The 27,672-nt window shown below is 46.4% G+C and overlaps 2 protein-coding genes across 8 annotated transcripts in view; one reads left to right on the top strand and one right to left on the bottom strand.

The window, feature by feature from the left end:
* The window catches only part of Yars1 (tyrosyl-tRNA synthetase 1), a 28,991-nt gene extending 11,753 nt beyond the window's left edge, over positions 1 to 17,238 (bottom strand). The window contains exons 1-5 of the mRNA XM_051172126.1: positions 16,883 to 17,238; positions 10,043 to 10,189; positions 9,749 to 9,924; positions 7,038 to 7,167; positions 1,646 to 1,726 (exon numbers count right to left, since the gene is read on the bottom strand). Of these exons, the coding sequence (XP_051028083.1) occupies positions 1,646 to 1,726; positions 7,038 to 7,167; positions 9,749 to 9,924; positions 10,043 to 10,189; positions 16,883 to 17,047 (699 nt within the window). The 5' untranslated portion in view covers positions 17,048 to 17,238. The remainder of the gene's footprint in view (positions 1 to 1,645; positions 1,727 to 7,037; positions 7,168 to 9,748; positions 9,925 to 10,042; positions 10,190 to 16,882) is intronic.
* A 3-nt stretch (positions 17,239 to 17,241) lies between these two features.
* S100pbp (S100P binding protein) overlaps positions 17,242 to 27,672 on the top strand; it is a 39,673-nt gene continuing 29,242 nt past the window's right edge. The window contains exons 1-4 of one of the 7 annotated variants that reach the window (XM_051172132.1): positions 17,376 to 17,554; positions 24,381 to 24,496; positions 25,823 to 26,146; positions 26,255 to 26,625. In XM_051172132.1, coding sequence (XP_051028089.1) covers positions 25,825 to 26,146; positions 26,255 to 26,625 — 693 coding nt within the window. In that variant the 5' untranslated portion in view covers positions 17,376 to 17,554; positions 24,381 to 24,496; positions 25,823 to 25,824. Of the gene's footprint in view, positions 17,555 to 21,955; positions 22,096 to 24,380; positions 24,497 to 25,822; positions 26,626 to 27,672 lie in introns of those variants that run through there. The other 6 variants (XM_051172128.1, XM_051172129.1, XM_051172133.1 and 3 more) reach the window with 6 other exon arrangements.

Here is a 27,672-nt window from a genome sequence, read left to right as displayed (position 1 = left end):
TGTCTGAAAAAACCAACCTGTTATGCCATATACCTCTAATCTCAGCACTCCATAGGTACAGGCAGAGGCAGGAGGATCTCTGTAATTGTAAGCTAACCTGGTCTACAAAGTCATCTGAGGTTACATAGTAACATCCTGATTCAACTCCTCCTCCCTTAAAAAAAAAACCCAAACTGTGCCACTCTACCCAAGAAAACACTGTACACGTGTTCTCATTCATTAAATAAAAATGAAAACCATTTTAACATAGTGTGTGTGTGCGCGCGCGTGCGTGCTCGCATGCCCATGCTTGTATGAGGGTGCACTCACCAGTGTGGGTACATATAAAGAAAGGCCGTAGGTTGACACTGGGGTGTCCTCTTCAGTTGTTTTCTGAGACAGGGGTTCTCACTGACTGTGGGGCTCAGGGTTTTGATTACACTGGGGCTAGCGAGCCCCAGGACCCTTGCCTTTCCTAGACTGTCAGTGCAGACACAGCACAGGAGAGGCAGCATTTGAGTGGTAGTGATTTAAACTCAGCTTCTCCCACTCGCAGAGCAAGCACTTTACCCATGGACCGTCTCTTCAGCCCTCATTACATTTTTATCTAGTTCTTTGCCTCTGGGCATGTTTATTCCTCAATATTTGCTTTAAGTTAATAACATGCTAAGGGCTCTCACACGCAGCTCAAGCTTTAGCTACTTGTTCTTTTCTTCTTTTCTTTTTCTTTCTTTCTTTCTTTTTTTTTTTCCTGTTGTTTTGGAGACAGGGTCTCTCTGTGTACTCTTGGCCATCTTGGACTCACTTTGTAGACCAGGCTGGCCTCGAACTCACAGTGATCTGCCTGCCTCTGCCTCCCGAGTGCTGGGATTAAAGGCGTGCGCCACCACGCCCGGCTTACTTGTTCTTATTTTCTTAGGTCAGGCTTCCAGGAGCAGAATGTATTAAGGTCAAAGGATAGGAACATTTTAGAGCTGCCAAAGTATTCTAGGAATCTGTATTTCTGCTTGAGGTGTTTTCTTTTTACCTTGCCAATATTGCATTTTGAGAAGCTTAGAAAAATTACCAACTACAGAGGCTGGAGAGATGGCTCAGTGGTTAACAGCATTGGCTGCTCTTCCAGAAGACCTGGGTTCAGATGCTCACAGCCACCTATAACTTCAGGCCCAGGATCTGACAGCCTCTTCTGGCTTCTGGTGTATAGTCACATATGCAAACACCCAACTTAAAGAAAAAAAGAAGTAATTCCACCATTCAGGGAGCCAGGGGGAGGAGGATCTGTGTGTTCAAGGTCAGCCTGGTTTACGAAGCCAGTCTCCAACAGCCAAGGCCACATAGAGAAACTCTGTCTCGAAAAACCAAACAAAACCCAACCAACCAACCAACCAACCAACCAAAAAAAACCCCACGAAACCAAAAAGACCACAACAGCCTTCTCAACGTATTCAAGCTCTTTCCAGGAAAAGAACTACGCGTTTGTGCTGAGTCCCTCCTAAATCCTGGGAAACCTCATTTCCAAGGCCAGCGGCGTCTACAAAACTCAGGGCAGTGCAAACCAAATGCTCTAGGAACAAGGACGCCCACAGACCAGCGAGCTTATGACCAGTGAGACGCACAGTATAGCTGAGTCAACCCAGAGGCGTGAATGAGAGAAGGGCATACTCACCTTCTCTGCAAAGGTAAAAATCTTCCTCTGGTCAACACCGCCAAACTGGGCATCTACTTTTAGGTACTCCTCATCCAAAGCCTGTGGAAAGAAACAGGTGAGTGTAAACACCCACTGTCTTTGTCCCTTACCGATCTGAGACAGAACATTTGGAATCACATGATTTTTCACAGGGTGGTCCAGGAAGGATATAAACAACACAGAGCCTCCCTGGTGGCTCTGAAACAGCTGCTGAGAAGCATGTGAGCATGAGTGAGACTGTGTGGAGCAGGCTCCGCTGAGAACCGTGTGAGCGTGAGATTGTAATGGAGCAGGCTCTGCCGAGAACTGTGTGAACATTCAGGTGTATGCAGCAGGCTCTGCTCTCAGGATGCTCCTAGTCCAATTCAGTGGGGAGGGGGTGAGGCCAAATGTCCCCCCAGTGAATAAGGCAAAGAACTGGCATAAAGTAGTGTCTCCTGCCAGGCTGCCATTACGAGTACTTGGGAGGTAGAAGCAGGAGGATTATCCTGAGGTCACAAGTTCAAGGCCAGCCTGGACAACACAGCAAGACACTGGGGGAAAAAAAAAGATTCCCAGAGTTGGGTGTGTAAGAGTGGTAAAAGCAGCCGGGTGTGGTGGCGCACGCCTTTAATCCCAGCACTCGGGAGGCAGAGGCAGGCGGATCGCTGTGAGTTCGAGGCCAGCCTGGTCTACAAAGTGAGTCCAGGATAACCAAGGCTACACAGAGAAACCCTGTCTCGAAAAACCAAAAAAAAAAAAAAAAAAAAAAAAAAAAGAGTGGTAAAAGCATGGCCTTAACTGTCCTAGATGCAGTCCTGAGCGCCAAACCCCCAAATAAACAAAAGGCTTATGACAATTTAGATAAAGGGTAGAGCAGGTTCTGTACCCACGAGGCCCAAGACTCTACTGCAACTTGCAGGAGTCAGTTTTCCTTTCACCGCCTGGGTCTTGGGAGACAGAAGCCAGGCCATTCGGCTAGGCGGCAAGTGCCTTAACTTTCTGAGGCATCTGGCTGGCCCAGTACTCAGGTCCTTTCCATTGCTTGATACTTAGGAGCACGGGGAGGGTGAGAATGAAACTGAGTACTGTGGCTTCTGCTACAATCCCAACAGAAGAGGCTGAGACACAGAGATTGCTATGAGTTTTAGTCAAATCTATGCTATAACGTGAATTGCAGATCAATTGTCTCTTTTCCCCAATAACAAACCAAAACCCCCAAAACCAAACCCAGCAAACCAGGACTAAGTGAGTGGCATCGATCACTCAGTACTTGCCAGGCCTGGTGCCAGCCCTGTGGATTCAGGGATGAATCAGACCCACATCCTCCCTACAAGATGCTCAGTTATCTGCTTGGGGAGAAACACGTAAACAGATCATTTCAGCACAGCGCGTAAGGGCAAACTACACGATCACGTTAGGAACAGGGCCAATTCCCTGGCCTAGTCAGCGGGGTGTGGGGAAGCCTTCCTAGAATCCGACTGTGGTGTGGGCTCAGTCTAAGAGTATCTAGAGGTTTCTCACTACAAACAGGAAACAGTGCGAGAAGGCAGAGGGAGTGTGAAGTGTTGTGGGGAAACTGTAAATGATTCAGCGTGGGAAAGCAAACTTTAAGAGATGCAAGGCCTGGTGAGTGCAGAGGTTAGACAAAGAGGTGAGGGCCAGGTGTGGTGGCTTGCGACTGCGATCTCAGCACTGGAGAGGCAGAGGCTGGCAGATCCCAGGGCGTTCAAGGCCAGCCTACTCTACATAGTGGGTTCTAACCCAGATAGAGCTACGAAGACTTTCTCTCAAAATTCATAGCTGGGAGTGATGGTGTACACCTGTAATCCTAGCACTGGGGAGGCAGGGGAAGGTGGATCTCTGTGAGTTCAAGGCCAGCCTGCTCCACATAATGGGTTCTAGCCTAGCCAAGGTTACAAATTGAGAACCTTTCTCAAAAATAAATCAAACAGGTAAGACCATGAGTGTCATATTAGGATGCCTTAGTGTTGTCCTGCCAGTGGACAGTTTTAAAGAAAAATGTGACCAGCACTGAAGAAAGACTCTAATTACAGACAGGGCAGGGCATGGACCAGAGGCCTCTGTAGGATAGAGACAGATAGCATCACTGGCAGGCAGTTGTCAAGAGTCCAGATGAAAATATCCATAATCCAAAACAGTGGAGATGTAGATCAAGAACAAGTGTAAGGGGCTGGAGAGACGGCTCAGAGGGTAAGAGCACTGGCTGCTCTTCCAAAGGTCCTGAGTTCAATTCCCAGCAACCACATGGTGGCTCACAACCATCTATAATGAGATCTGGTGCCCTCTTCTGGCCTACAGGTGTAACATGCACGCAAAATATTGTATATGTAATAGTAATAATAATTATTATTATTTTAAGAGCTAATATGTGTGTGTAAGTGTGCATGCACATACATGTGGGGGCCAGAGATGGGTGTTGGGTGTCTTCCTCTGTTGCTCCCCACTGGAGGCAGCATCTCTCACTGAACTTGGAGCTCACTACCTTGGCTAGTTTTGCTAGTTAGTGAGGGACTGGTCTGTCTCCGTCCTAAGATTAGAAGCCATCTTGTTACAAGGTCAAAATAAGTTCACTGCTGTTTTCTGTAAGTCTTGTCCCATTTTCTGGAATTTGACCTCCACCTCGATAAGATGTTCTGCTAAAAAATTTTGAGATGTTCTGCCAAGTTCCTATGTAACCAAAAACCCTTGTTGGATTGGTGATCTTTAGTCTCCTTTGCTGGATCCACAGTCAGCTCGCCTGAGGATTCCCAGCCTCTGCATCCCAAGGGCTGGGATCATAGGCAGGCTCCCATACCTGCCTGTTTTTTAAGTGTTTTTTGTTTTTTTTTTTAATGTGGGTGCTGGGGGTCTGAAGCAGCAAGCACCTTATGGACGGAACCATCTCCCCACATCTGGATTTAAAAAGCAGAATTGCTCTTCCTCTTCCTCTCTCTCCCCTCTGTCTCTGTCTCTCTCTGGGGGTACCCCTCCCCCCTTTCCTTCTCTCTCCATGCTCATTTAATAAGCTCCTCTATAACATTAAAAAAAGAAAGAAAGAAAGAAAGCAGAATTGGTGGCTGGGTGGTAGTGATGCACGCCTTTAATCCCAGCACTCAGGAGGCAGAGGCAGGTAGATTGCTTTGAGTTCGAGGCCAGCCTGGTCTACAAAGTGAATCTAGGACAGTCAAGGCTACACAGAGAAACTCTGTCTCGAAAAACCAATAGAAAAAAAAAGAAAGAAAGAAAGAAAAAAAGCAGAATTGGTGAAGTTCAGCTTACAGTGAGCTGAGGGTACAGAGGAAGACAGAGGGGATACAAAGGAAGGCTGAGTAAAGACCGGTCTACAAGAGCACTGTCAGGGTTGGAGAGACTCCAGAGGTCCTGAGTTCAATTCCCAGAAAACACATGGTGGCTCACAACTATGTAGACTGGGATCTGGTGCCCTCTTCTGGCATGCAGATAGAGCACTCATATATACATAAAATAAGTTAAAAAAAAAAAAAAAGAGCACTGTTCAACAGAACTTTCTGTGACGGTGGCTATGCTCTGTGCCAGTGCTGTCTGAAGCAGCAGCTGTTAGTTGCAACCAGACATGGTCACCATGAACCAGAAATTTAAACCATTTGATTAAAGAACTAATACCATCGCCCCCACAAATCACCCCCGTGCTTTTTATTTATTTATTTACTTTTTTTTTTGGGTTTTTCAAGACAGCTCTAGCTGTCCTGGAACTCGCACTGTAGACCAGGCTGGCCTTGAACTCACAGAGATCCATCTGCTTCTGCCTCCCAAGTGCTGGGATTAAAGATCCCCACGCTTTTATTAAGTGAGTACCACCATGCCTGGCCTGAAGAACTAAAATTGAAAAAAAAAAAAAAAAAAAAGGTTTCGGTATGGTGGCTGGCTGCACACACCAATTATCTTAGCAGCCTGGAGGCGGAGCTAGGAAACTTCCTACAAACTTGAGGCCAGGAAGAAGTACATAGTGTGACATCCTCTCAAAAGAACCAAAACCGAACCTTCTCAGCAAGCGGAAGAGTCAGTGGCGCTTATACAAACAAATCTGGGACAGGGATAGTTTCTCAAGGAGCCCAGACTGGCCTTAGCACCTCGAACTCATAATCCCCCTGCCTCCACCTTTCTAGTCCTCAGATTACAGGCTTGGGGTGCGTATGTGTGCAGACGCGCACACTCTTTTGTGTGGCACTGGGTATCAAAATCACAGCACTGCTATGAAAACTGGACAACACTCAGTCAGCCGAGCCACATGCATCACAGCTTTTCTCATTACGGTGCCCAGGCCTGCCTGGAAGCCTAGGCTTAAGCGATCCCCTGTCTTCTTTTTCTATTTGAGACCGGGTCTCTCTATGTAGCCCTGGCTGACCTAGAACTCATGTAGATCAGGCTGGACTTCAATTCACAGAGATCCAGCTGCTCCTGCCTCCTGAGCCTCCACGCCCGGCCGCCTTAGGTTCTTTAGGAGAAGCTGGGACCACTACAGCTGTCCCACCTTGTCCACTTAACCTTTTAATAACATTTTTCCTTCTTGCAGTGCTGGGGATCAAACCTAGGCATTCTACCATTGTACGATATTTGAAACCCTTAATTTTTTTTTTTCTTTTTTTCTGCAACAGAGTCTCACTATGTAGCTCTAGCTGTCCTGGAACTCACTACATAAACCAGGCTGGCCCTGAACTTAAGAGATGTACCTGATTCTTCTCCTCCCCCCCACCCCCCCAAGACAGACTCTGGCTACATACCTAGGCCATCTTCAACTCACAATGGAGCAGTCTTAAAGAACGGAAAGGGAATGGGCGAGACAGAGACTTAACAACTGAAGAAGCATCCCGGAAGGAGAAGAGCCAGGAAAACAGGCATTGTGTGCTACCTGGTGAGTAAGTACTTGAGGCCAGTCAGTGCTCTGACAGGCCTGCGTTTAGCCATTAGAAACAGTGCAAAGTGCTGGAGAGAGGCTCAGCAGCCAAGAGCTCTGGCTGTTCTTCCAGAGGACCCACGTTTAATTCCCAGCACCCACGCGGCAGCCCACAACTGTCTGTACCTCCGGTTCCAGGAGATCCAACAATACTCATACAGACAAGACAGACATGTAGAGGCGAAAGAGCAATGCACATAAAAATAAGTAAATCTCTCTTTCTCCCTCTCCCTCCCTCTCTTTTTTTTTTTCCAAGACAGGGTCTCTCTGTATAGCCTTGGCTGTCCTGGACTCACTTTGTAGACCAGGCTGGCCTCGAACTCACATCGATCCGTCTGCCTCTGCCTCCCGAGTGCTGGGATTAAAGGCGTGCGCCACCACTGCCCGGCTAAGTAAGTCTCAAAAGGAGACCGGCAGACTGCAGAGCAGCCGTGGGGTGCCCAGCCCCTCGCATACCTGCAGCCCAGGGTACAGCAGGCCACTCAGTAAAGGGTGCTCCACCTGCTTCACCACTTCGGCCCCCGCTTTCTTGGCATCATGTTGTGTGACCACGGAGGACAGCCGGTACACATCCAATGTGTACTCTCTGAAGAAGAATGGCAGGAGAGAGTGTAAGGCAGGCCTCAGCGTCCCAGGCCAGTCCTCAAACACATCACTTCACACCCCCGACCTTAGGATATTCTAAGGCCAGCACCTTCACACAGCTTCTACAACATGAGATCCACCCATTGATCCAAACTATTATTTTAAGTCTCAACTTTTCTTTTGCTTCTGAGAAACACTCAGTACCTTGTGACACACTGCACCTTTTCTACCTCCTTTTCGCTTCTGGAGTCTCTAATCAATAAATATAATTTTCCAATCTTTCTTCTAGACCTTAAAAAAATTTTTAAGAGTGGTTTTAAGAGTGGCTGAGCGGTTAAAAGAACTTGCTCCTGCAGAGGACCTGGGTTCGATTCCCAGTACCTACATGGTAGCTCACAACCATACGTAACTCCAATTCCAGGGGCACTGATGTCCTCTTCTGACTTCTGTAGGAGCTAGGCATGCAAGGTGTATGCACATATACATGCAGACAAACTACTAATACACATAAAACAAATCTATATAGCTAAAGTAACAAACAATACAAAGAGCAGCCCCTATCCTCAGCGTAAGGAAAAAGCCTAGCAGTTACCCCCGCACGATGATGCTTCTTTACAGGGACCCTTCCTTATCTTGAGCCTGCTGCTGTGTTCCAGCTCTGCATTGTGTCCATACACACTGGGCCTAAACTGGTATACACGGGCAAGTCTCTCTCTAGATGGCCTGGGTTCCAGGGGATAGTAGGGATTTGCACCTCGAACTGCAGTGGATGATGCCAAGCCATTTCCCAAAGTGATTTTTATCAATTTTATTACCTAATTTTGTTATTTAAAAATTTCACCCATTTAGTGACCACGCTGTGATTTCTCACTAGGATCTTAATCCCCATTTCTTAGAATAACAACCAGAGGCTTATCCCCCGATAAGAATTCTCAGAAATACTCAATCCAACTTTTTGTTTTTCTCTCACTAGATTGGCTCACAGGGCTGGAGAGATGGCTCAACTGTTGACAGCACTCACTGTTTGTTCTTCCAGAGGACCCGGGTTCATTTTCCAGCTCCCATTACCCAGACATCTCACAACTGTCAGTAATTCCACGATCTGACACCTTTACACAAATATACATGGAGGCAAAACACCAACTCGCGCAGGCACGTGTGTGCGTATGGACCACATGTGTGTCTGGTGCCACAGAGGTGAGAAAAGGGCACCAGATTCTCTGGATCAGAAGGTTGTGGACCACCATGTAGGTGCTGGGAATTGAATCTAGGTCCTCTGCAAAAACGACAATTGCTCTTAACCACTGAGCCACTTCTACAATCCCAGAAAGCCTGTGGGAACTCATTCTGTAGACCAGGCTGGCCTCAAACGCAGCGCTCTGCCTGCCTCTGCCTCTGGAGTGCTGGGATTACAGGCGTGCGCCACCACCGCCCGGCTTAGACAGCTTTCATTTTACTGTAGTTCACTCTTCAGTCTTTTCCTGTGGTTTGTGCTTCGGTGCACCTGCTCTGAGACTAACTCTTCTAAGGTCAAGCAGTCACCCGTGCTCCACTTCTCAGATACTGCCCTACACATCCGAAGATGTGTAGCACATGTTTTAACACTTAACATTTATGTCTTTAAAAATGGACTCTCTCAAGCAAAGCTGCGTACACAACAGCAGTTATTTTAAGACACAGACAGCCCTTTGTATCTCAGGACGACCCCTCTATAACAAGAGGTGCAAATGTCCAAATCTGTCCCCAACAGAAGACGGCACAGCATCTCATGGACCATCACAATAAAAACTGTCGGAAGGGGCTAGAGAGACGGCTCGGGGGTTGGGCATTCTGGGTGCTCTTCCAGAGATCCTGGGTTCAGTTCTCAGCAACCACATGGTGGTGCACAACATCTGTGGTGAGATCTGACGCCCTCTTCAGGCCCGCAGGTGTACATGCAGGCAGAGGCACTGTATACATAATGAATAAATCTTAAAAACTGCTGGAAGAAGGGATGGCATAGCATTCCACGTAACATCACATGGAAGAAGGCAAAGAACCTCCTCTCACATTTCTTTTATCACTACTTGCTGAGGCTGGAAGTGAAAGGAAGGCTGGATGGTTCCCATGGCTTCCCCCCCGCTCCACAAGCTGTGGATGGTTCCCATGGCTCCCTCTCCCACAGGCTGTGGATGGTTCCCATTGCTCCCCTCCACAGGCTGTGGACGGTTCCCCCCCTCCCTCAGGCTGTGGACAGTTCCCCCCCCCACTCCCCCAGACTGTGGACGGTTCCCATCGCTCCCCGCCCCCCAGGCTGTGGATGGTTCCCATGTCTCCCTCTCCCACAGACTGTGGGCTCCAAGCCTGAACTTCCTTACGTTTACATTTATACCTGCAGCAAACAGGACAGTACCAGGGCGTTTCCAAGCCAGTACATTTTTTGTTGGGTGGATTAAACCAACAAAAGGGCATAGACTGTTTAATTAATGGTCCATAACAGGTAGCATCAAGTACCTTCCAACCCAAATTTAAGGAGTGTGTGGACTCCACAGGCCTGTAATTAGCAAGGAACACCAGGTCTGGCAGGAGCGATCGGTGCTTACTTGCTGAGCTGGTAGTCGGTGCCTTTGATAAACTTGAGCTTCTCCAAGGGAACGCCAATGCTCTCCAGCATCGCCTTGATCACGTTCTCATAGTAACTGGTTCGAAGTTCTAGAAGTTCCCAGGGAGCTTTCATGTTGTCCAGGTATGCGTGAAGATCCGCAAACAGAACGGTTACCTGGACGGAAACATTAAGGGGCCACGGAAGTGTAGATCTGCCCTGGCACTTCCCTGCCCCCGCCCCAGCTAAACCTCTCTTTGGGTTATTTAACCACGACAACAGCTCGAGCTCTCACCTCACACCCTGCTTTCAGGAAGTCGGCAATCTTGGACATGGGTACAAAGTAAGCCACGTGTGGCTTCCCTGTGGTGGCCGTGCCCCAGTAAACTGTTAGTTCCCGCTCCTTCAGGATCTCCTTCAGCTTCTCTTCCCCCAGAACCTCCTGTGGCGGAAGCAGAAGAGCTGGGTTAATGCCGACTCCCCACCCTGAGCATCCTTTACCCTGCAAGCCAGGCCTGTGTCACTGGGCGGCCAAGCTCAGGGCCTGTGGACAAATGCCACTGGAGTCCACACATGTCCTCAGTGCTGAGAGCCAACCTAAGCTATTCTGCGGCTGCTAGTGTCTCTTCCCGGAAATGATACTCCTGCTAGGGCACGAGGCACAAATCTACCCACCTTTCCCCTCTCGACCCCCTCAGCTACCTCTTACCCTCCCCTTCCTCTTGTAGCTACCTCAATAAAATTTTTTTCCTTTTAAAGGGCGGTCTGCGACCACACGAGTGCAGTGCCCAGAAGGCCTGAAGAGGCTGTCAGATCCCTGGGACTGGAGTTAGAGATGGTTGTACGCCTCTATGTAGGAAACAGGAATCAAATCCAGGTCTTCCGGAAGAGCAGCCAGTGTTCTTTTTCTTAAAGATTTATTTATTTATTATGTATACTGTGCTCTGCCGGCATGTACACCTGCACACCAGAAGAGGGCACCAGATCTCATTATAGATGGTTGTGAGCTACCATGTAGTTGCTGGGAATCGAACTCAGGACCTTTGGAAGAACAGCCAGTGCTCTTAACCTCTGAGCCATCCCTCCAGGCTGCAGGCAGCATTCCTAACTGCTGAGTTATCAGCCTCTGGAGCCACCTTCTTCCTTTGGCCTTCTCTTCTGGTCTCATTTACTGAAGTCCCATTCCAGTGAGTTCCATACTCTTCTGGGGTTCACAGAGGACCCTGAGGCAGTTAATGAGCACCGTTTAGTCTTTAATGCCTGAAACACACTCTGCTTTTGGCTTCGTTACTCTTTTTAGTTTCCCTCTTTTCTTTTTGTTTAGACATCTTTGTTCCTGTTCTTTCAGTCCTTAAATACCAGCAGTTCTTTTCTGATTCTACAGCCTTTTTTTGTTTTGTTTTAAGACAGGGTCTCACGTAACCTAAGCTAGTCCCAAACTTACCATCCTCTAGCCTCTACCTCCTGAGTGCTAGGATCACATACAGGCAGGGAGCCCCACGCCATGCCTGGTTGGGCATCAAGCCTTGAGCTTTGTGTATGCTAAGGCGAGCGAAACCATTTTTGTGTAACCTAGAAACTATGTTGAAAACACTGCCATGTTGTTTTGAACTAAGAATTTATTTTGACAAAATGAATATAACATGTTTTGACTTAAGGGACGTTGTTGTATTTATAAACATGCGAACATAAAGCTTTGACTGTTAATACAAAAACGCGCACGTTTAGATGGTGAGCCTGTTAAGCCACACGGTGCTAAGCCCAAAGAGTTTAAGAATTGAAACTAGGGGCTACAGAGGTGGCTCAGTGGTAAAGAGTGCTGCTATTCTTCCAGAGGTCCTGGGCTCAATTCCCACATGGTGGCTCACAACTGTCAATAACAACTGTTGTTCCATGAGATCTGATGCCCTCTTCTGGTGTGCAGACATACATGCAGAGATAACATCCACGTCACGACCCCTCCAGTGGAGTCTGTGAGACAAATGCAGTTGCACAGCCCGAAGCGGCCTTGCCCAGGGAGAGCCTCCAGGAATGGGTCTGATGGCCCTGCCCGGAGAACTTGACTGCAGCCTTTTTTTCCTCACTGTGTTGGCATATTCTGTCTCTATTCTTTCTCCTAACCTTACTCCCATACCAGGACCCTACAAACATGACGACATTTCAATGAAACGCTCTGACATGGGACTGCAGCCAGGGACTGTTCAAGCCTGGAGTTCACCGCCAAGGTCTGCTGGTCTTCTCCACTTATTAAAAGAAACATGGCTAAGAATTATTCATTAGTTAATAATTTATATTGTGGCTTACAAAGAAATAAAGTGTTTCAGAAAACTCAGGTATTAGAAAGGAGAACTAAGAAAAAACTGTCTTGGTTCCCACACTCCCAGCACATGGGTGCTGGGCAAAGGTTCCTTAAATGAAAGAACACTGACCCTTGACAAAGAGAGCACATGCGCATTGATGCCAAGCCAAGAAGTTAAAAATGATGACGTCTTTGCTTTGCATTCTGTACTCTGTATTGTTTCATTCAAGTTGGTAACTCAAAAATGACAACACTATTAACTTTGCCTTCTGTATTTTTTACTGTGCATGCCTGATTGCTTCACTGACTCTCTTGAGTCTACTCCATAGGAAACGTAGCCACAAAACTCTCCGTGTTTCAAAAAATGTGTATAAATATCTAGACTGCTTGCCTACAAAACACACTCAGATTCAAACTGCCTCTGTGTTTGCATCAGTTTGTCACTTGCCAAATCCTTGCCCACCGATGCTTCAAGAACTCCATCCCCAAGGACCTATACCCGACTGAGATGATCCGTGGCACACCCACCCACATACATATATACATACATAAATTAATAAACCTTAAAAAACAAAAAAGAAAAACTGAAACTAGACTGCAGATCCCAGGATTGCATACCTAGGTTTCCAGGACACTCTCTGCTGGTCCCCACTGACAAGGAGACTTAGAGGCCATCCTGGATTATAGAAGAAACCATCTCAAACTCCAAAAGTTAGAAAAAAAACCAAAGATTTGGTACAATTATTAATTCAACCATTCCTAGCCTTTTGGAAATGGGAAATTAGCTGCACTCTTTAAACACTTATTTAAGTTATGTGTATGTACATCGGTGTGTGCAAGTGCCTTTGAAGCCCAGAGTCAGTTTCTTTGGTGTTAGAGCTACAGGCAGCTGTGCCCTGCCTGGTGCGGGTGCTGGGAACTAACTTGGGTCCTATGCAGGAGCAGTCCATGCTCTTAGTTGCTGAGCTGTCTGTTCTGTTTCATGTAAAACCAGGTGTCTTGAACTATGTAGAGAGACTGTGTGGTGATATCTGCTTCTGAAAATACTGCCCGCTCTCAAACAGACAGAATTTTCCCCAGACCTAGCAGCGAAAGTTCATATGCCTTGAGATCAGGGAAGACTGTGTATGCAGTCTGCTCTCCTACTATATATCCAATCTGCTGTCCTACTGTGTACTCAGCCTGTGTAAGTTTAACCTGTCTTTAAGAGAACAGTGTAACCAACATTACCAGCTTTGGATTCCCCATGCAGTCAGCTTTTATAACCTAGCCCAAGCTACACGCAGAGCCTTATTCTTTTATTTATTTTTTTCAGAACCTTATTCTTAAGTTATATCCTCTTCCTCACCTCTAACTCAGAACAATGTGTGTGTGTGTGTGTGCGTGTGCACGGGCGCGTGCGCCTGCATGCGTCTTACACTTGTGAAAGCAGTGAACAAGTTGAAAGCAACGAATCCCCCATAAATGTTGCACGCACACATGGATATAGGTTTAAAACACCTGTGCGAAGTTTGGAGCAGTGTTCTGGGTCACTGAAATAACTTCTTCCTTTGTAAAACCCTGCTAAAGATGTCTGTACAAAAGTGTCCCTCGGGGGCTGGAGAGATGGCTCAATGGTTAAGAGCACAACCTGTTCTTCCAAAGGACCCGGGTTCAATTCCCAGCACCCACATGGCAGCTCACATCTGTCTGTAACTCCAAGATCTGACACTTTCACACCAATGCACATAGATTAAAACTAAATAAAAAAAATTAAAAAAAGAAAAATAAAAAAGAAGTGTCCCTCATTCTCTTCCTGTGCTGTGTTTCTGTGCTGTTAGGGACAGACAGCAGGAACAGACATGATACACATGGGCAAGATGCCAGATAGGCCGTGGACCCCAATCTAGACAAACCGAAGACACAGGGAGAGAGGTAGAGAATTCAAATCCTAGCTTCCCTCTTCGTCTAAACGACTCTAAGAAGAAGTATCTTTCTTTAAAGTCCTTAATTTGACCGTTAACACAAGCTCTGTCTCAAAAAATAACATTAAAAACAAAACAAAACAAAAACCCAAAGAAAGGCAGAAAATTCTAATGTCCATCAGCTAATGAATGGAAAACCACGATGTGTTCATACAATAGAATATTAGTTGGGCCCCAAAAAGGCCCAAGGAAGGCAGACGACTTGTATGTGAATCTATTCTGAAGGTAGACCAGGCCCAAGCAGAGTTAGCCTGGGGTACAGGCTTGAGACAGAGAGGTGAAAAGAGGCTCCCAGGGCCCAGACGTCTAACCTGAGGCTCGGAGCCAATTTGTTCCCGCTCTCTGCCCTCAGGGCATCTTTGTCTCTAGGTTTGCTTCCCTCTCCTAATTCTCTTCCACGTACCTGGGCTCTTTCCCACAAGGGAGCCAGTTTCCTAGAAGAGACCAAAGGTCAGAACAGGCCAGCGGGATGAGGAAAGGGACACAGGCAGCCAGAGGGGGGAAGGAGAGAGAATGTGAAAGGGGAAAAGGAGGAAGGTAGGAGAGGGTGTGTCTGGAAAGGAGGGGAACTGGAAAAGGAAAGAGAGGACGTTGTAAGGAAAGGCGAGAAGAGTGATCTGGGGAGAGGATTTGGGGATGGAAAAACAGGCGGCAAAGTGGGAAGGGAGTGAAAATGAAAATGTGAGGATGAAATTCTGATAGAACCAAAACCACATATGAGCTTCTATAATGCTACTCTGTGAAAGAAGCAGACACCAATGGGCACATCTTATATGATTCTGGACATGCGGGTAATGGGTAGTGTTAGCTGATGGTACATGTTTTTATTTTCCTTTTCTTTTTCATTGAGATAGGGTCTTATACAGCCTAAACTGACTTTGAACTCAGCTACCTGGCTGAGTTCCAGATCCTCCTGCATTTACCTCCCAAGTGCTGGGATTACGGGCATGTGGCACCATACTCAAGATGGTTCACAGGTTTTTTGGGCAAGGGGGAATAAAAATATTCTAGAACCCTAACCTTGTGGATATACAAAATTTGACCAAATTGTACCCTTTAAGGAGGTGAATGAGACAGGGACTCCATAAACAGCCCTAGCTAGCCAGGAACTCACTATGTAAACCCGGCTGGCCTCCAACCAGGTGCTGAGCTTACAGATAGCACATACCACCACACCCAGGAATGGCAAACAAATATTTATTTATTCATTTATTTATTTTTGGTTTTTCGAGACAGGGTTCCTCTATGTAGCCCTGGCTGTCCTAGACTGGCTCTGTAGACCAGGCTGGCCTTGAACTCACAGCGATCTGCCTGCCTCTGCCTCCCGAGTGCTGGGATTAAAGGAATGCGCCACCACACCGGGCCCAACAAATTTTTTAAAAGGCCAAAAGCAAACAAATAAAACAAAACAAGAAAACCTTGGTGGAGCAACCACCTTTAGTGTAATTCAAATCCAGTCTTTATCTGGCTTGTAAAGCAAAATTTACAAGGCCCTCATGACTTGCTCTTGCCTGTCTCTCCTAAGCGAACAAGTCATATGACAGGGGTAAGTGCTGTGGAGGAACATCAGAGACAAGGGAAGAGCAGGGATCTTAGACAGTTCCGAGAGCAGGAGTTTGTCAAAAGTGCTCAAGAAAGGCCTTCCTCAGAGGCGTCCGTGGTGAGGCCTGAAGGAAGGTGAGCCATGAACACTACGGTGTCTCAGCAGGACTTCGCTCCACCTTCTCCAGACCACTCGGTCTTCTTGGAGTAAGGATGTGTGCTGGCTCTGAAGACTGAGCTCAGGGCCTCACAGATGCTTTCTCACTGAGCTACTTGTCCAGCCTTCTCGCTGAACCCCAATATTTTAGCTCCCCTTGGGTCTTCCTTCTGTCTGAAACATACTTCTCATGATTTTTCTGGTTAACCCCTACACTTGTAGTTCCTGACAACAGAAGACATGTTGGGCAGTTTGGAAACACTTCCTCAAAGGACACTTTCCCTATTTATTAAAAAAGAGTTATTTGTCAGTTTCAGGGGATCTGACACCTCTTCCGGCACCAGGCACACATATGGCATTTAGCTATGCATGCAGCCAAAATACCCGCACTCATAAAATAACATTATTTAGCCGGGCGTGGTGGCACACGCCTTTAATCCCAGCACTCGGGAGGCAGAGGCACATGGATCGCTGTGAGTTCGAGGCCAGCCTGGTCTACAAACTGAGTCCAGGACAGCCAAGACTACACAGAGAAACCCTGTCTCGGAGGGGGGGAAAAAAACCAGATTTATTTGTAAGTGTGTGCGCGGCGCGCCCGCGAGTATACCCGTGAAAGCCAGGAGAGGACGTCAGATCCAGATACTGTGTTGAACTGCCTGACAGAGGTGCTGGGAACTAAAGCAGGTCCTCTGCGAGAGCAGAGCACGCCTTGAATCTTTGAGTATTCTCTACAGCTCGCCTGCCCTCATTTCTTTTCACAACTCCGGTCATAGGAAGTTTCAATATTTGCTTTATATCTTTAGTGGGTTGGGTTATGGGTCCTTTTAAATTTCCGGTCTCTTCACAGGAGTTCTGGAAGGACCCGGTCCTGACTCCCTACAGCCTAGAAGTGTGTCCGGCATTTAATAGGATGGGTGGAATAAGGTTCCCAGCCCCAGCATGGCTACAGCACAAGCTAAGTGCACACAAAGGGTGAGTCCGTTGTGGTTTCTTTTGCATCCTGGAATGGTTGCTTGACTGACTTACTGATCAACTAGCAGAGAGAGCCTTAGAACCGCCCAGATGCGGACACCGCAGCACTCTACACTTAGGACCCCGGGTTAGTCTAGGGATGGCGGGACTTAAGAGTGCTCGGTACCTACCCAACGGAGCATTCCAACCCCAAGGCCTGACCTGCAGGTTCCGGGTGATAAGATGCAGTTTCTCCTCTGGGCTAAGAGCATCCCCCATGGCTCCGCTTTCTCCGCTTCCCGCGCTCAGCCGGCACCCGCGCCCTTTCCTGGTTCGCCGCCGTCGCCGCGTGCCGGGAACTGTCACGCTAGTCCCTTCAGGTTGCATCAGATGAGCTCGTAGCTCCGCTGGCTAGGCCTAGATCCTCTTCCGCCCAAGGAGTAGCAGTCAGGAGCAGCAGAGCGTCGAGAGGGTCGATGAGACAGGAAGGGGAGGAGCCACTAGGCAGGGTAGGCGGTGCAGAGGGCGGGGCTGGGAAGGCTGCCCAGGACGCAACCCTCTGAGGGGCGGGGCGGTTTCCTGCCAATCACTGTCTGCTTGCCCTCCCCCCCCCCCCCCTGGTGTTGGCCCCGCTGCCTCGGGGTGGGGGAGGTCGCGAAGGGGGCGATAAAATGGCGCAGGGGGCGGAGTGAGGTGCAGCCGTTCGCCCAGGCTTTGGCCCGGCTTCCGGAGGTGATGAGCCGGAGGGACGAAGGGCCGGCGTTCGTCGTCTAGGCAAGGGGTCGCGGGGCGCCTGTTGCTCCTCCACGGGGCCCGAGTACATCGTCTGCCGCCCCCGTGAGGAGTAGGGAGGCTCTCGTCTCGCTGAGGGAAGGGCAGGTTCTGGCTCCTGAGGTGATGGCGGGTGGGGAGGTTGTCCCTGCCCTCCTCCCCGCCCCCCCCGCCCCCCGCCACCTCTACCTCCGTGGGCGAGTGACACCCCTCATCCTGCCGAGGAAAAGGGAGCTGTCAGGTCCTGGGGCCCCGAGCTAGGTCCGCCGGCTCCTGCTGAGTGGGGGGGGAGGGGTCTACGTCGCCCCGGGCTCGCGGCGCGGGAGGGTGTTGCTAGGGAGAAGCGAGGATGGCGGGCTTCCCGCGGCGCTTCGGGGCGGGAGAGGAGGACCCGCTCCGGGCGACCGACCGCGGGCTGCCGCTTTGCTGAGACGTAGCTGTCGGCGTCTGTCCCCTGAGGTTCGGGGCACCCGGGGCGGGGGTGGACCCTGTGTCGCCCCTATGGTGGGGGAGGGGCGCGGAGGAGAAACCCGCGCTTCTCCCGCTATCCACGGGGAGGCGAAAACTCGCTCTCACAAGTGGGAGGAGGGATTGCGAAGGCCCTGGGCGCGGCGGGCAAGTGTTCCCTAGGGGCAGGCTAGACGGGATCCTTGGAAAAAGCATCTCTGGGCCACCCTTGCCCTTTTTTTTTTTTTTTTTTAATGCAGGGCCCCAGGGAACGCTACAGACACCCTCAGGATGAGCCCTGAAGAAGGCCACCAAATGAGGACGTAGTTTTCACCCGTCTGCCCTCGTTTTTTTTTAAATTTATTTTTGTAGTTGTTAAGGAGCCCCCAAGCTGTGATAGACCTTTCTTTAGAAACCTGTTGCTTAAGTTTAGGGAAAAAAAAAAAAAAAAAAAATCTGCTGCCTGGCCCGTGTGGGATTCTTGGCACCCTAGACTGGAGAATTGTTACCTAAAAGCAGAGATTTCCATATGGGTTGTCTTCATCTTACGGCATTTGCAGTTAGCGCAGAAGGAGTTGCAAAATTCTTTTCTGATAATTTCAGTTCATTTTGTTAATTTTTTTTTTTTTTTTTAATTTTGAGGCGCGGGTGTGGGGAGGCTTCTTTTAGTGATACAGCTTTTTCTATGTGTGTGCTGTGTGCTTCATGTGTACTGTGTTTAGGAGAGGCTGGAAATCAAAGGCCAATGAGAAGTCTCCTCCTTTGCAAAATGATCCTTGCTTTTGGCCCTGCATACCAGACTCAGCTTGGTAATAAGGGTTTTGGCCGTAGAGCCTTGCAAGGGTATGTATAGTGTACACACCTGGCGTTGCAGTTTTACTGTCCTGAGTAGGACGAGGCTTTGTGCTCTAAGGCAATAGGTTTTTTGAGGTAAGGTTAAAAATAGATAGGGAGCCAGTTTCTGAGGTTTGCAACCAGGAGCTTACAGAACAGGGGGCGGTGGCACACTAAAGTGTGGAGAAGGGAGGGAGGGGGTGGACAGGTGAGAGAAGTGGAGGGACAGAATAGGGTCACACGGAGATGTGGAGCAGAATGAAGAGAATTTGGAAATAGGAAAATATTCTCCCCTTAAAAATAAAGAAGCTTCTCTATCTGAAGGGCTTACCAGGCAATGCCAAGAAAGGCAGGTAGTGGTATCATGGGAGAGCAGTAAGTGTGCCTCTTCGCTTAAGAGCTTCAGGATGTTTTTTATTATTATTATTTTGTTTGTTTTGTTTTTCGAGACAGGGTCTCTTCTGTGTTAGCCTTGGCTGTCCTGGACTGGCTTTGTAGACCAGGCTGGCCTGGAACTCACAGCGATCCGATGGGATTAAAGGCGTGCGCCGCCAAGCCCAGCCTATTACCAAATTCTTTGAGACAGGGTCTCATGATGCACCACAAGCCTGGAACTTGCAGTGTAGACCAGGCTGGCCTGGAACTCAGAGATCCACATGCCTCTGTCTCCTAAGTGCTCAGATCAAAGGCAAATGCCTCCATGTCTTGCAAGAGTTTCAGGAGAGTTTTATTGAAGGCTTTCCTTCCTTGAAAATTCAGATTGACTTTTATCGCAAACACCCCCCCCTTCCCTTCCCACCTTTCTTGTCTGTAACCTGTACTGGTTTGGAATTTGAGATGGAACTTCCGGTAGCCTTGAACTCCCCTTGCTTCACCCTTCTAAATGCTGGGAATACAGATAAGTAGGCTCTGTTATGTCTGCCTTTTCCAGGTGAGTTTTGTCGTTTATACTGAAGTTCAGAGACTTTAGATGAATTGCTGAGGTCTTTGGATTTTAGCCCAATGTCTCTAATACAAGATACTTTGTGGGCCATTAATTTGAAGAACTTACCTGATATTTCAGTTATCCATCCAGTTGTCTGGTCTTTAATTAGTTTAATGACAATATGGTTAATTACTTCCCTAAGTAGATCATACTGAAAGATTTCCAGAATGGGTCTGGGGGAAGTTTCCTGCCTTTTCCTTACCGTTCCTGTGCTTAAGTCTCTTCAGGTGAATGTGGGTGGTGAGATGGGAGAGTAACCATAGCTACCCCTGACTTCTTAATTGTACCTAGTGTACTAAGTCCTTATTTCCATAGTCTTACTAAATTGTTATTACAACCTTGTGAGACTACTGCGCTGCAAGCTTCCTAGTTTATAAGGGGAAATACTTGAGATTTAGGGTGGTTTTGGCGTATCTTTCACACTGGCCTTCTAACTTAATTTTTGTTGCTGTGTTTGGTTTTTGAGCCAGGGTCTCCCTCTGTTGCCCTGGTTGGCCTGGAACTGACAGTGTAGACCAGACTGGCATTGACCTCACAGAGGTTCACCTGTCTCTGTCTCTTCAGTGATGGGATTAAAGATGTACCTATGGTTTTAAGGCCAGCCTGATATACATAGTACCATGGCAACCAGGGATACATAGTGAGATCCTGGCTCAAAAGACCCAAACCAAAACTTTTTAAAGATTTATTTATTTATTGTATATGAGTACTTTATCTGCAGAAGAGAGATCAGATCTCATTATAGGTGGTTGTCAGCCACCATGTGGTTGCTGGGAATTGAACTCAGGGCCTCTGGAAGAACAGGTGGAGCTCTTAACCTCCAGCCTCCCAAAACTTTTTAAAATTAATTTATTTCTGTGTATGGTGTGTGAGTTTTTGTGTGAGCATGGTGTCCGGGTGGAGGGCTGAGAAAACAAGTCAGTTCTTTCCTTCTGTCTTTATATGGGTACTAGAGACTGAATTCAGATCTCCGGGCTGTGGGGTAAGTACTTGTACTCACTGAGCCATCTAGCCATCCCCTAAAAGTTTTTATTAGATATTTCGAACATATAAAGAGTTAAGCAAGGGAGCATGATAGTGATTACTATTATTACTGTCCAGGTTTTCCTCCATCTCATTTGTTGTTGTTGCGGTGGTGGTGGTTTTTTGTTTTTTGTTTTTTTTGTTATGATTAAAAAAAAAAAAAGCCAGGTACGGTACCTGTTGTTCTAGGACTTGCGAGGCAAACAGGAAGGAGAATCGGGAGTTCAGGGTGTCCTTGGCTAGATAGCAAGTTTCAGGATCGCCTGGGCTCCATGAGACCTCATCTCAAAACAGCCAAAACATTACAGATAGATTGAGGCTCTCCATGTCTCCCTGCCAGTCTTGTTTCCTTGCTGCTACCAGAAGTTCTCGCTATCCTAAATGTGGTGGGTTTTATTCTTGTGACTACTTTTTAAAATTTGTGATTACATGTATATATTCATAAAAACTTTGTTTAACTGATAATTGCAATGGGGAAAAGGTAGGAAATCTTTAGAACACGTAGCAGCCTATTTCATTTTGTGGGCCTTACTTAAATGGTGATTTATTTGTTTTTCCTTAAGTCTGAAAAATATGAATAAGATAATTAGAAATTTGAGCAGGAGTTTAAATTTTTCGTTACTTTATGTGTATAGATGTTTTGCCTGCAGGTATGTCCTGGTGCCTGCAGCGGTCAGAAGAGGGTGCAGGATCCCCTGGAACCAGAGTTACGAACAGTGTGAATCACCGCAACTGGGTGCTGGGAATGGTACCTAGGTCCCCTAGAAGAGCAGCCAGCCCTGAGGAGGATGTGTTAGGATAAAGAATTCTTATTTATAGAGCCTGGAGAGATGGCTCAGCTCTTCCAAAGGACCCGGATTCAATTCCCAGCACTCACATGGCAGCTTACAACTGTCTGAAACTCCAAGATCTGACACCCTCACACAGATATACATGCAGGCAAGACACCAATGCATATACAATAAAAATAAATAAATTATTTTTAAAATTAAAAAAAAAGAATATTTATAAACAGAATGGTGTAATACTTGAGATTTGATTCAAAATGATCCAGTAAAGGGGAGAAGGATGGAGTGAAGGATTAGCAGTGGGGGTGGAGGTGGGGGGTGGTGCCGAGTGGTGGCTTTGAAGGTTCTTCATGTTGCTAACAAGTTTTTCTTGTTTGCTTGAGATGCGCTCTATAACCGTGGCTGACCTGGAGTTCTCTATGTAACCCAGGCTGGCCTCAAACTCACAGTAATCTGCCCGGCCCTGCCTCCCAAGTGCTGGGGTTAAAGGTGTACACCACCACACCAGGCTTACTTACCATGTTTTAAATTATATTAAAAAGAATTTTTGAAAATCTGCAACTAAAGTTGCAAAGAGAATGACTTGTGTGAGTTAAAATTTGTTTCTGTCTCGTGTGTATGATACTGTTTTGGATGCTCTTGCCATTTGGGACGTGATGAGAGGAGCTCATGGTGTTTTGTGTCCCTGGATGATGGTGATGTCAGTGGGGCCTAGAGCGGCTTCTCATGCGTTCTTAGGGTAGCTTAAATTATTTTTGCAAATAGTAAAAATCTGTCTTCAATATCTGCATACCCTATAGTGTTTTAGCAAGCGTAGAACATTTAGAAGGCCTAGGTTTTGGATTCTACTTTTGCTATTTGCTAAGTGACCTTGGAGGAAGTGACCTTGGAGGCAAGTCTACCACAAAAGACAGAAAAAGACTGCCTTTGGAAATAGACTTTGGTTTGGATTCTTGTTCTAGTATTATTAGCTAGTGAACTTAAGTAAGTTACTTAGCATTTCGGAGTTTCCACCATGAAACCTTACTGAACACTCCAAACAAGTACTTGAACTGTATATTTTTTTGGAGTGATTAGGATGAGGGGGGAGTGGCCCAGAAATGGCTTCTAAGAAATGAGGTTGCTTGAGCTCAGTGCCTGTGATATTTGTGTTTAAAAATCTCAAATTGTTGGGTTTTGGGGATGGTAGTGGTGATAAGCCTTGCTGTGTAGCCCATTCTGGTTTCCAGGTAGGGGAATTATAGTATACTGGAGCTGGCATAAGGTTTCTTAAACATAAAAAAAACCAAAAGCCCAAAACCTCCACTTTTCTAGACGTAAGCACTGTTACTGCTGCCAAAAAAGATGATTTTACTCTATAAAATAGCTTAGTCACTGGGCCAAAAAACTTACATCCTTTTCTTTTCTGGCCTAATCATACTTCTTTTTTATTTTTTACTTTATTTATTATTTTGATACAAGGTATGTTTTGAGACTATATAGCTTTGGGTCGCTATGTAGATTGGGCTGGCCTTGAACTCAGAATTTAACTGCTTCTCTGTCTCCTCCTGAGTGTTAGGATTAAAGGCATACACCACCATGCCTGGCTCATCGCACTTCTGAGTTAACTAGATCCTTCTTAAGTATAAAATGTTATCTCCCCCCCCCCCATTTTATATCCTCTGTTATTAAGGATTAATACTTGGTGTTTTCTTGCTGACAGGTTGCCAGGCATGGTGGTGCATGCCTTTAGCCCCAGCACTTGGGAGTCAGAGGCATGTGGATCTCTTGAATTTGAGGACAGCAAGTTCCAGGAGAGTCAGGGCTGTACAGAAAAACCCTGTCTCAAAAAACAAAAACAAAAAGTTATATGCTGTAGAGGTTGAGAACTATATCTTTTTTTTGTTTGTTGTTTTGTTTTTCAAGACATGGTTTCTCTGTGTAGCCTTGGCTGGCCTCTAACTCATAGAAATCCGCCTGTCTCTGCCTCCCGAGTGTTGAGATGACAGACATACGCTACCACTCCCACCTTGTGTTTATGTCTTTGCTGGCTTTTTCTTTGTGTGTGTGTTTTGTTTGTTTGTTTTTTGCTTTTCGAGACAGGGTTTCTCTGTGTAGCCTTGCCTGTCCTAGACTTGCTTTGTATACCAGGCTGGCCTCGAACTCACAGTGATCTGCCTGCCTCTGCCTCCTGAGTGCTGGGATTGAAGGCGTGTGCCACCAAGCCCGGCCTTTCTTTGTGTTTTATATGTATTGGAAATGAGGAAGGGGACTGATTGGTTTTTGGTGTATTCATAAGTTTTAGAATTTGGTAAAATCTTTGAGATGGCCTAGTCTGCCTTCTCTAACCCTTTTCTATTTTTTAAAAATATATTTTATTAATCTATTCATATTACATCTCAATTGTTATCCCATCCCTTGTATCCTCCCATTCCTTCCTCCCTCCCATTTTCCATTTACTCCCCTCCCCTATGACTCTGACTGAGGGGGACCTCCTCCCCCTCTATATGCTCATAGGGTATCAAGTCTCTTCTTGGCCCTTTTCTATTTTACAAGGAAATAAACCCTAATGGTTAGGGCTTGTTAGTGACAGAGCCAGATCTTAGGTCTTAGGACTCCCAGCCTTTGTTTACCCCACTAAAACAGACAATAGATTTATGAAAGTGCCAGTTGTTGGGAGGATCTAAACCAGTTCTTAGTTGCATAATTTTTTCCCTCTAAAGATTTTTCTTTGGTGTTCTTCACTGAAAGTAATCTAACTTGCTGGTATTAAAAAAAAAAAGTCAAGATCAAAATTAATAGATGGAACACCTTGAAGCATAATGCAGTTGACTTTGTAATTATGGGAATTGAAAGTGATGAGACGATCCTTTAATTTTCTTTGTGCCTGCAGGAAGGTGGGAGTCAATCACTTTGACAAGTCTCCTGAAAGGAACAGCCAGCTCGAGTTGACACCTTTTCCATTTGGTCTCGTGGCAAAGGCAGAGAGTGCTCCAGCAGCTCCGCACAGTATGGAAGATATCTTCTTAATTTTTGGTTTTTGAAATAGGGTCTCACTGTATAATTCTGGCTGATCTCTAAGATTCACCTACTTTTACCTTCTGAGTGCTGGGATATTCCCCCTCCCCCCCGCCTCCAGTTGGGTCACAAACCTGGAGTCCCAGCTTCTGTGGAGGCTGAAGCAGGAGGATTGCAAATTTAAGTCCCAGTAATACTACAGAACAAGTTAGGTCCAGGCTGGGCATCTCAGTAGGAGCCTATCTAGAAAGTAAGAAATAGTGTGAGGGTGTAATTCAGGGTAGAGAGCTTGCATAGCATGCGTGAGGCTCCTCCTTCAGTCACCAGAACAGGAAAGTAATGCATGTTCCTTTTTAAAAGTGTAAAGTTTGTGTCTAAACACTTCATAAAACGTTTGTATATTATAGTCATTCTATGGTAGTACATGCCAGTCTACTTTAAACAGTTGACGGTGTTTTTGACATGACTGTCTCATGATTTTTATCGAACTTCTCTCTTAGAGGTGGACATTTAGGCTGCCTCTAATAATTGACTGTTCTGAACAATACTGCTTTGAATGTGCTTGTGTTTCCATGTGCATTTGTAGTAGGGAGTTCTATATGATAAATTTCCAGAAGTGAGATTGGTAGATCAGATGGTATTATCAAGTTACTCTTCACAAAATAGTATGTTAACTTACACTCTTACCAGTAGGAAGGGCTTGTCTTAGCCTCACCAACCCAGCTTATCTTCCATTTTAATTTCTGCCATTTTGATCAGAAAAAAGTATCTTATTCAAACTTTTGTTTTCACAATGCTGATAAAGTTAAATATCTTAATTATTTCTTTTTTAAAAATTTATTCAGATTACATCTCGATTGTTATCCCATCTCTTGCATCCTCCCATTCCTCCCTCTCTCCTGCTTTCACCCTATTCCCCTCCTCTAAGTCTATGACCGAGGGGGACCTCCTCCCCCACTATATGGTCATAGGCTATCAAGTCTCATCTTGGTAGCCTGCTTATTCTTTCTTTGAGTGCCACCAGGCCTCCCCACCAAGGGGAGGTGGTCAGATATGGGGCACCAGAGCTCATGTCAGAGTCAGTCCCCGCTCTCCACATAACTGTGGAGAATGCCCTGTCTATTAGCTAGATCAGAGTAGGGGTTCAATGTTTACTACTTGTATTGTCCTTGGTTAGTGCTTAATTATTTCTTAAGTTACAAATCCTGATGCAAGCACAGGATTTGATCCCTAGGATGCACCTCTGTATACATAGTAGATTGGAGTTGGTTTAAGATATTTCTCGTTCTTCAGCAAAACTTCCTCATATTTTTCCAGATATGACGTGCTCACTATTGTCCTCTGAACAGTCTTCTGGTACCTCTTTTTTGCCTAAAAACAATGCCTCCTTTTCTTGGGGTTCCCTGGATGAAGATGAATTGGATGACTCCTTGTTGGAGTTTTGTGATGGAGAAGAAGATGATGGCCATTTCAGTTTCACAGAAGAAGAGATAGAGATGCTCTTGAAGGACGACGACGATGGGCATGATGAGCATGGGGAGAGAAAGAGTCGGATTCTACCTGGCACTCCTCAAGAGAACTCTTTGTACAGCTTGGGACCAGCAGCTGAGACCCCTGGCTTCTTCAAACTACCTCAACTAAGTACATCAGTTGGCCATGGGCCAGCTCCTAGTAAATCATTAAGCAGACACTTTGTACTCGAAAAGAATCTTATCAAAGTAACTGTTGTTGCACCATTTAATCCAACAGTTTGTGATCCTGTGCTTGATAAAGACAAGATCGATTCCTCCAAAGAAACGGAAAAACCTGCCTCCCTTGGGGAACAGATGAGAGAAGATACTCCTCCTCCCAATGAGAGTAAACGTTGCACTGAGGCTGAAGGGGTCAGTCCCAGTAACTCTACTTGGGATGGGTCCCTGCTTGCTTCTCCTTCAAACAGTAACATCGAACAAACTGCCTCTGATAACAATATACCTGAAACTAAGAAACCTACTCCTGTATTCTCTCAGATGGCCAGCCATTCAGAGGTACCCAACAGGGCATCATCCTGGAAAAATAGTGGATCACAGAAATCAGGTTGTGAAGTGAGAATTCCAGTTGTGTCCAGTTCGTCAAATAGAGTAAGTACATATTTTTTTCTTTTCTTTTTCTTTTTTGATTTTTTGAGACAGGGTTTCTCTGTGTAGCCTTGACTGTCTTGGATAAGCTTTATAGAGCATTTTGGCCTCGAACTCACAGTGATCCACCTGCCTCTGCCTCCCAAGTGCTGGGATTAAAGGCATGCGCCACCACCGCCTGGCCATATTTTTTTTTTCCAAGACAAAGTAGAAATGAAGTTGTTTTTATTCAGAAAGTGTTACTATGTACTTATAACTCCTATATATAACTGTATAAAACTTCCTTTGTGGACATCTAAACCATAATGCTAATTTTGTTTGATTTTTGCAGAACTTTGTATTTAGGGGAATTAAGATTTGAATCCTGACTGAGATCATTACTTTAATTCTTTAACCTCTTATGTTCCTTCAAACTTCTTTTACTTTGTTTTTTCCAAGACAGGCTGTCTTGGAACTCTGTAGACCAGCTGGCCTGGAATTCAGAGACTCACCTACCTCTTTCTCCTAAGTACTAGGATTAAAGGGCAGTGCCACCCCCATACCCAGCAAACTTCTGTTTTTCTTTTTGGTACTAGAGACTGAACTGAGTGCATTGTGCATACCAGTCATACAGTCTACCAGGTCTCTCTGTGTAATCACCCTGGCTGTCCTGGAACTCTTCTTTATAGACCAGGCTGTCCTGGAACTCCCAGAGATCCACCTGCCTCTGCCTCCGGAATGCTGGGATTAAAGGTGTGCGCCACCATGCCTGGCCTGCTTTTTTGAATTTTTAAGAAAGAATTTTGCTATGGAGCCTTGGCTGGCCTGGAATTCACTCTGTTCGCCTGGCTGGCCTAGATCTTGCAGCAATCTGCTTCTGCTCCCTAAGTGCTGCGATTACAAGCATGTGTCACTGAATCTAGCCTGGGCTTTCTAATTTTTGTATGTGTGGTTTTCTTTTAAGTGCTGGAGATCCAGACCTCACACATGCTAGGGAAGTGAGCCATAGCCCTAGACCCTCTTTAACCTCTGAGACTGATTTCCTATCTCCCAAATGGGATGTATAAAATA

The sequence above is a fragment of the Acomys russatus genome, chromosome 29 (assembly GCF_903995435.1).
Source record: "Acomys russatus chromosome 29, mAcoRus1.1, whole genome shotgun sequence".
Classification (NCBI taxonomy): Eukaryota; Metazoa; Chordata; class Mammalia; order Rodentia; family Muridae; genus Acomys; species Acomys russatus.
The sequence above is the reverse complement of the archived record's forward strand: the minus strand, read 5'-3'. Positions and strand labels throughout refer to the sequence as shown.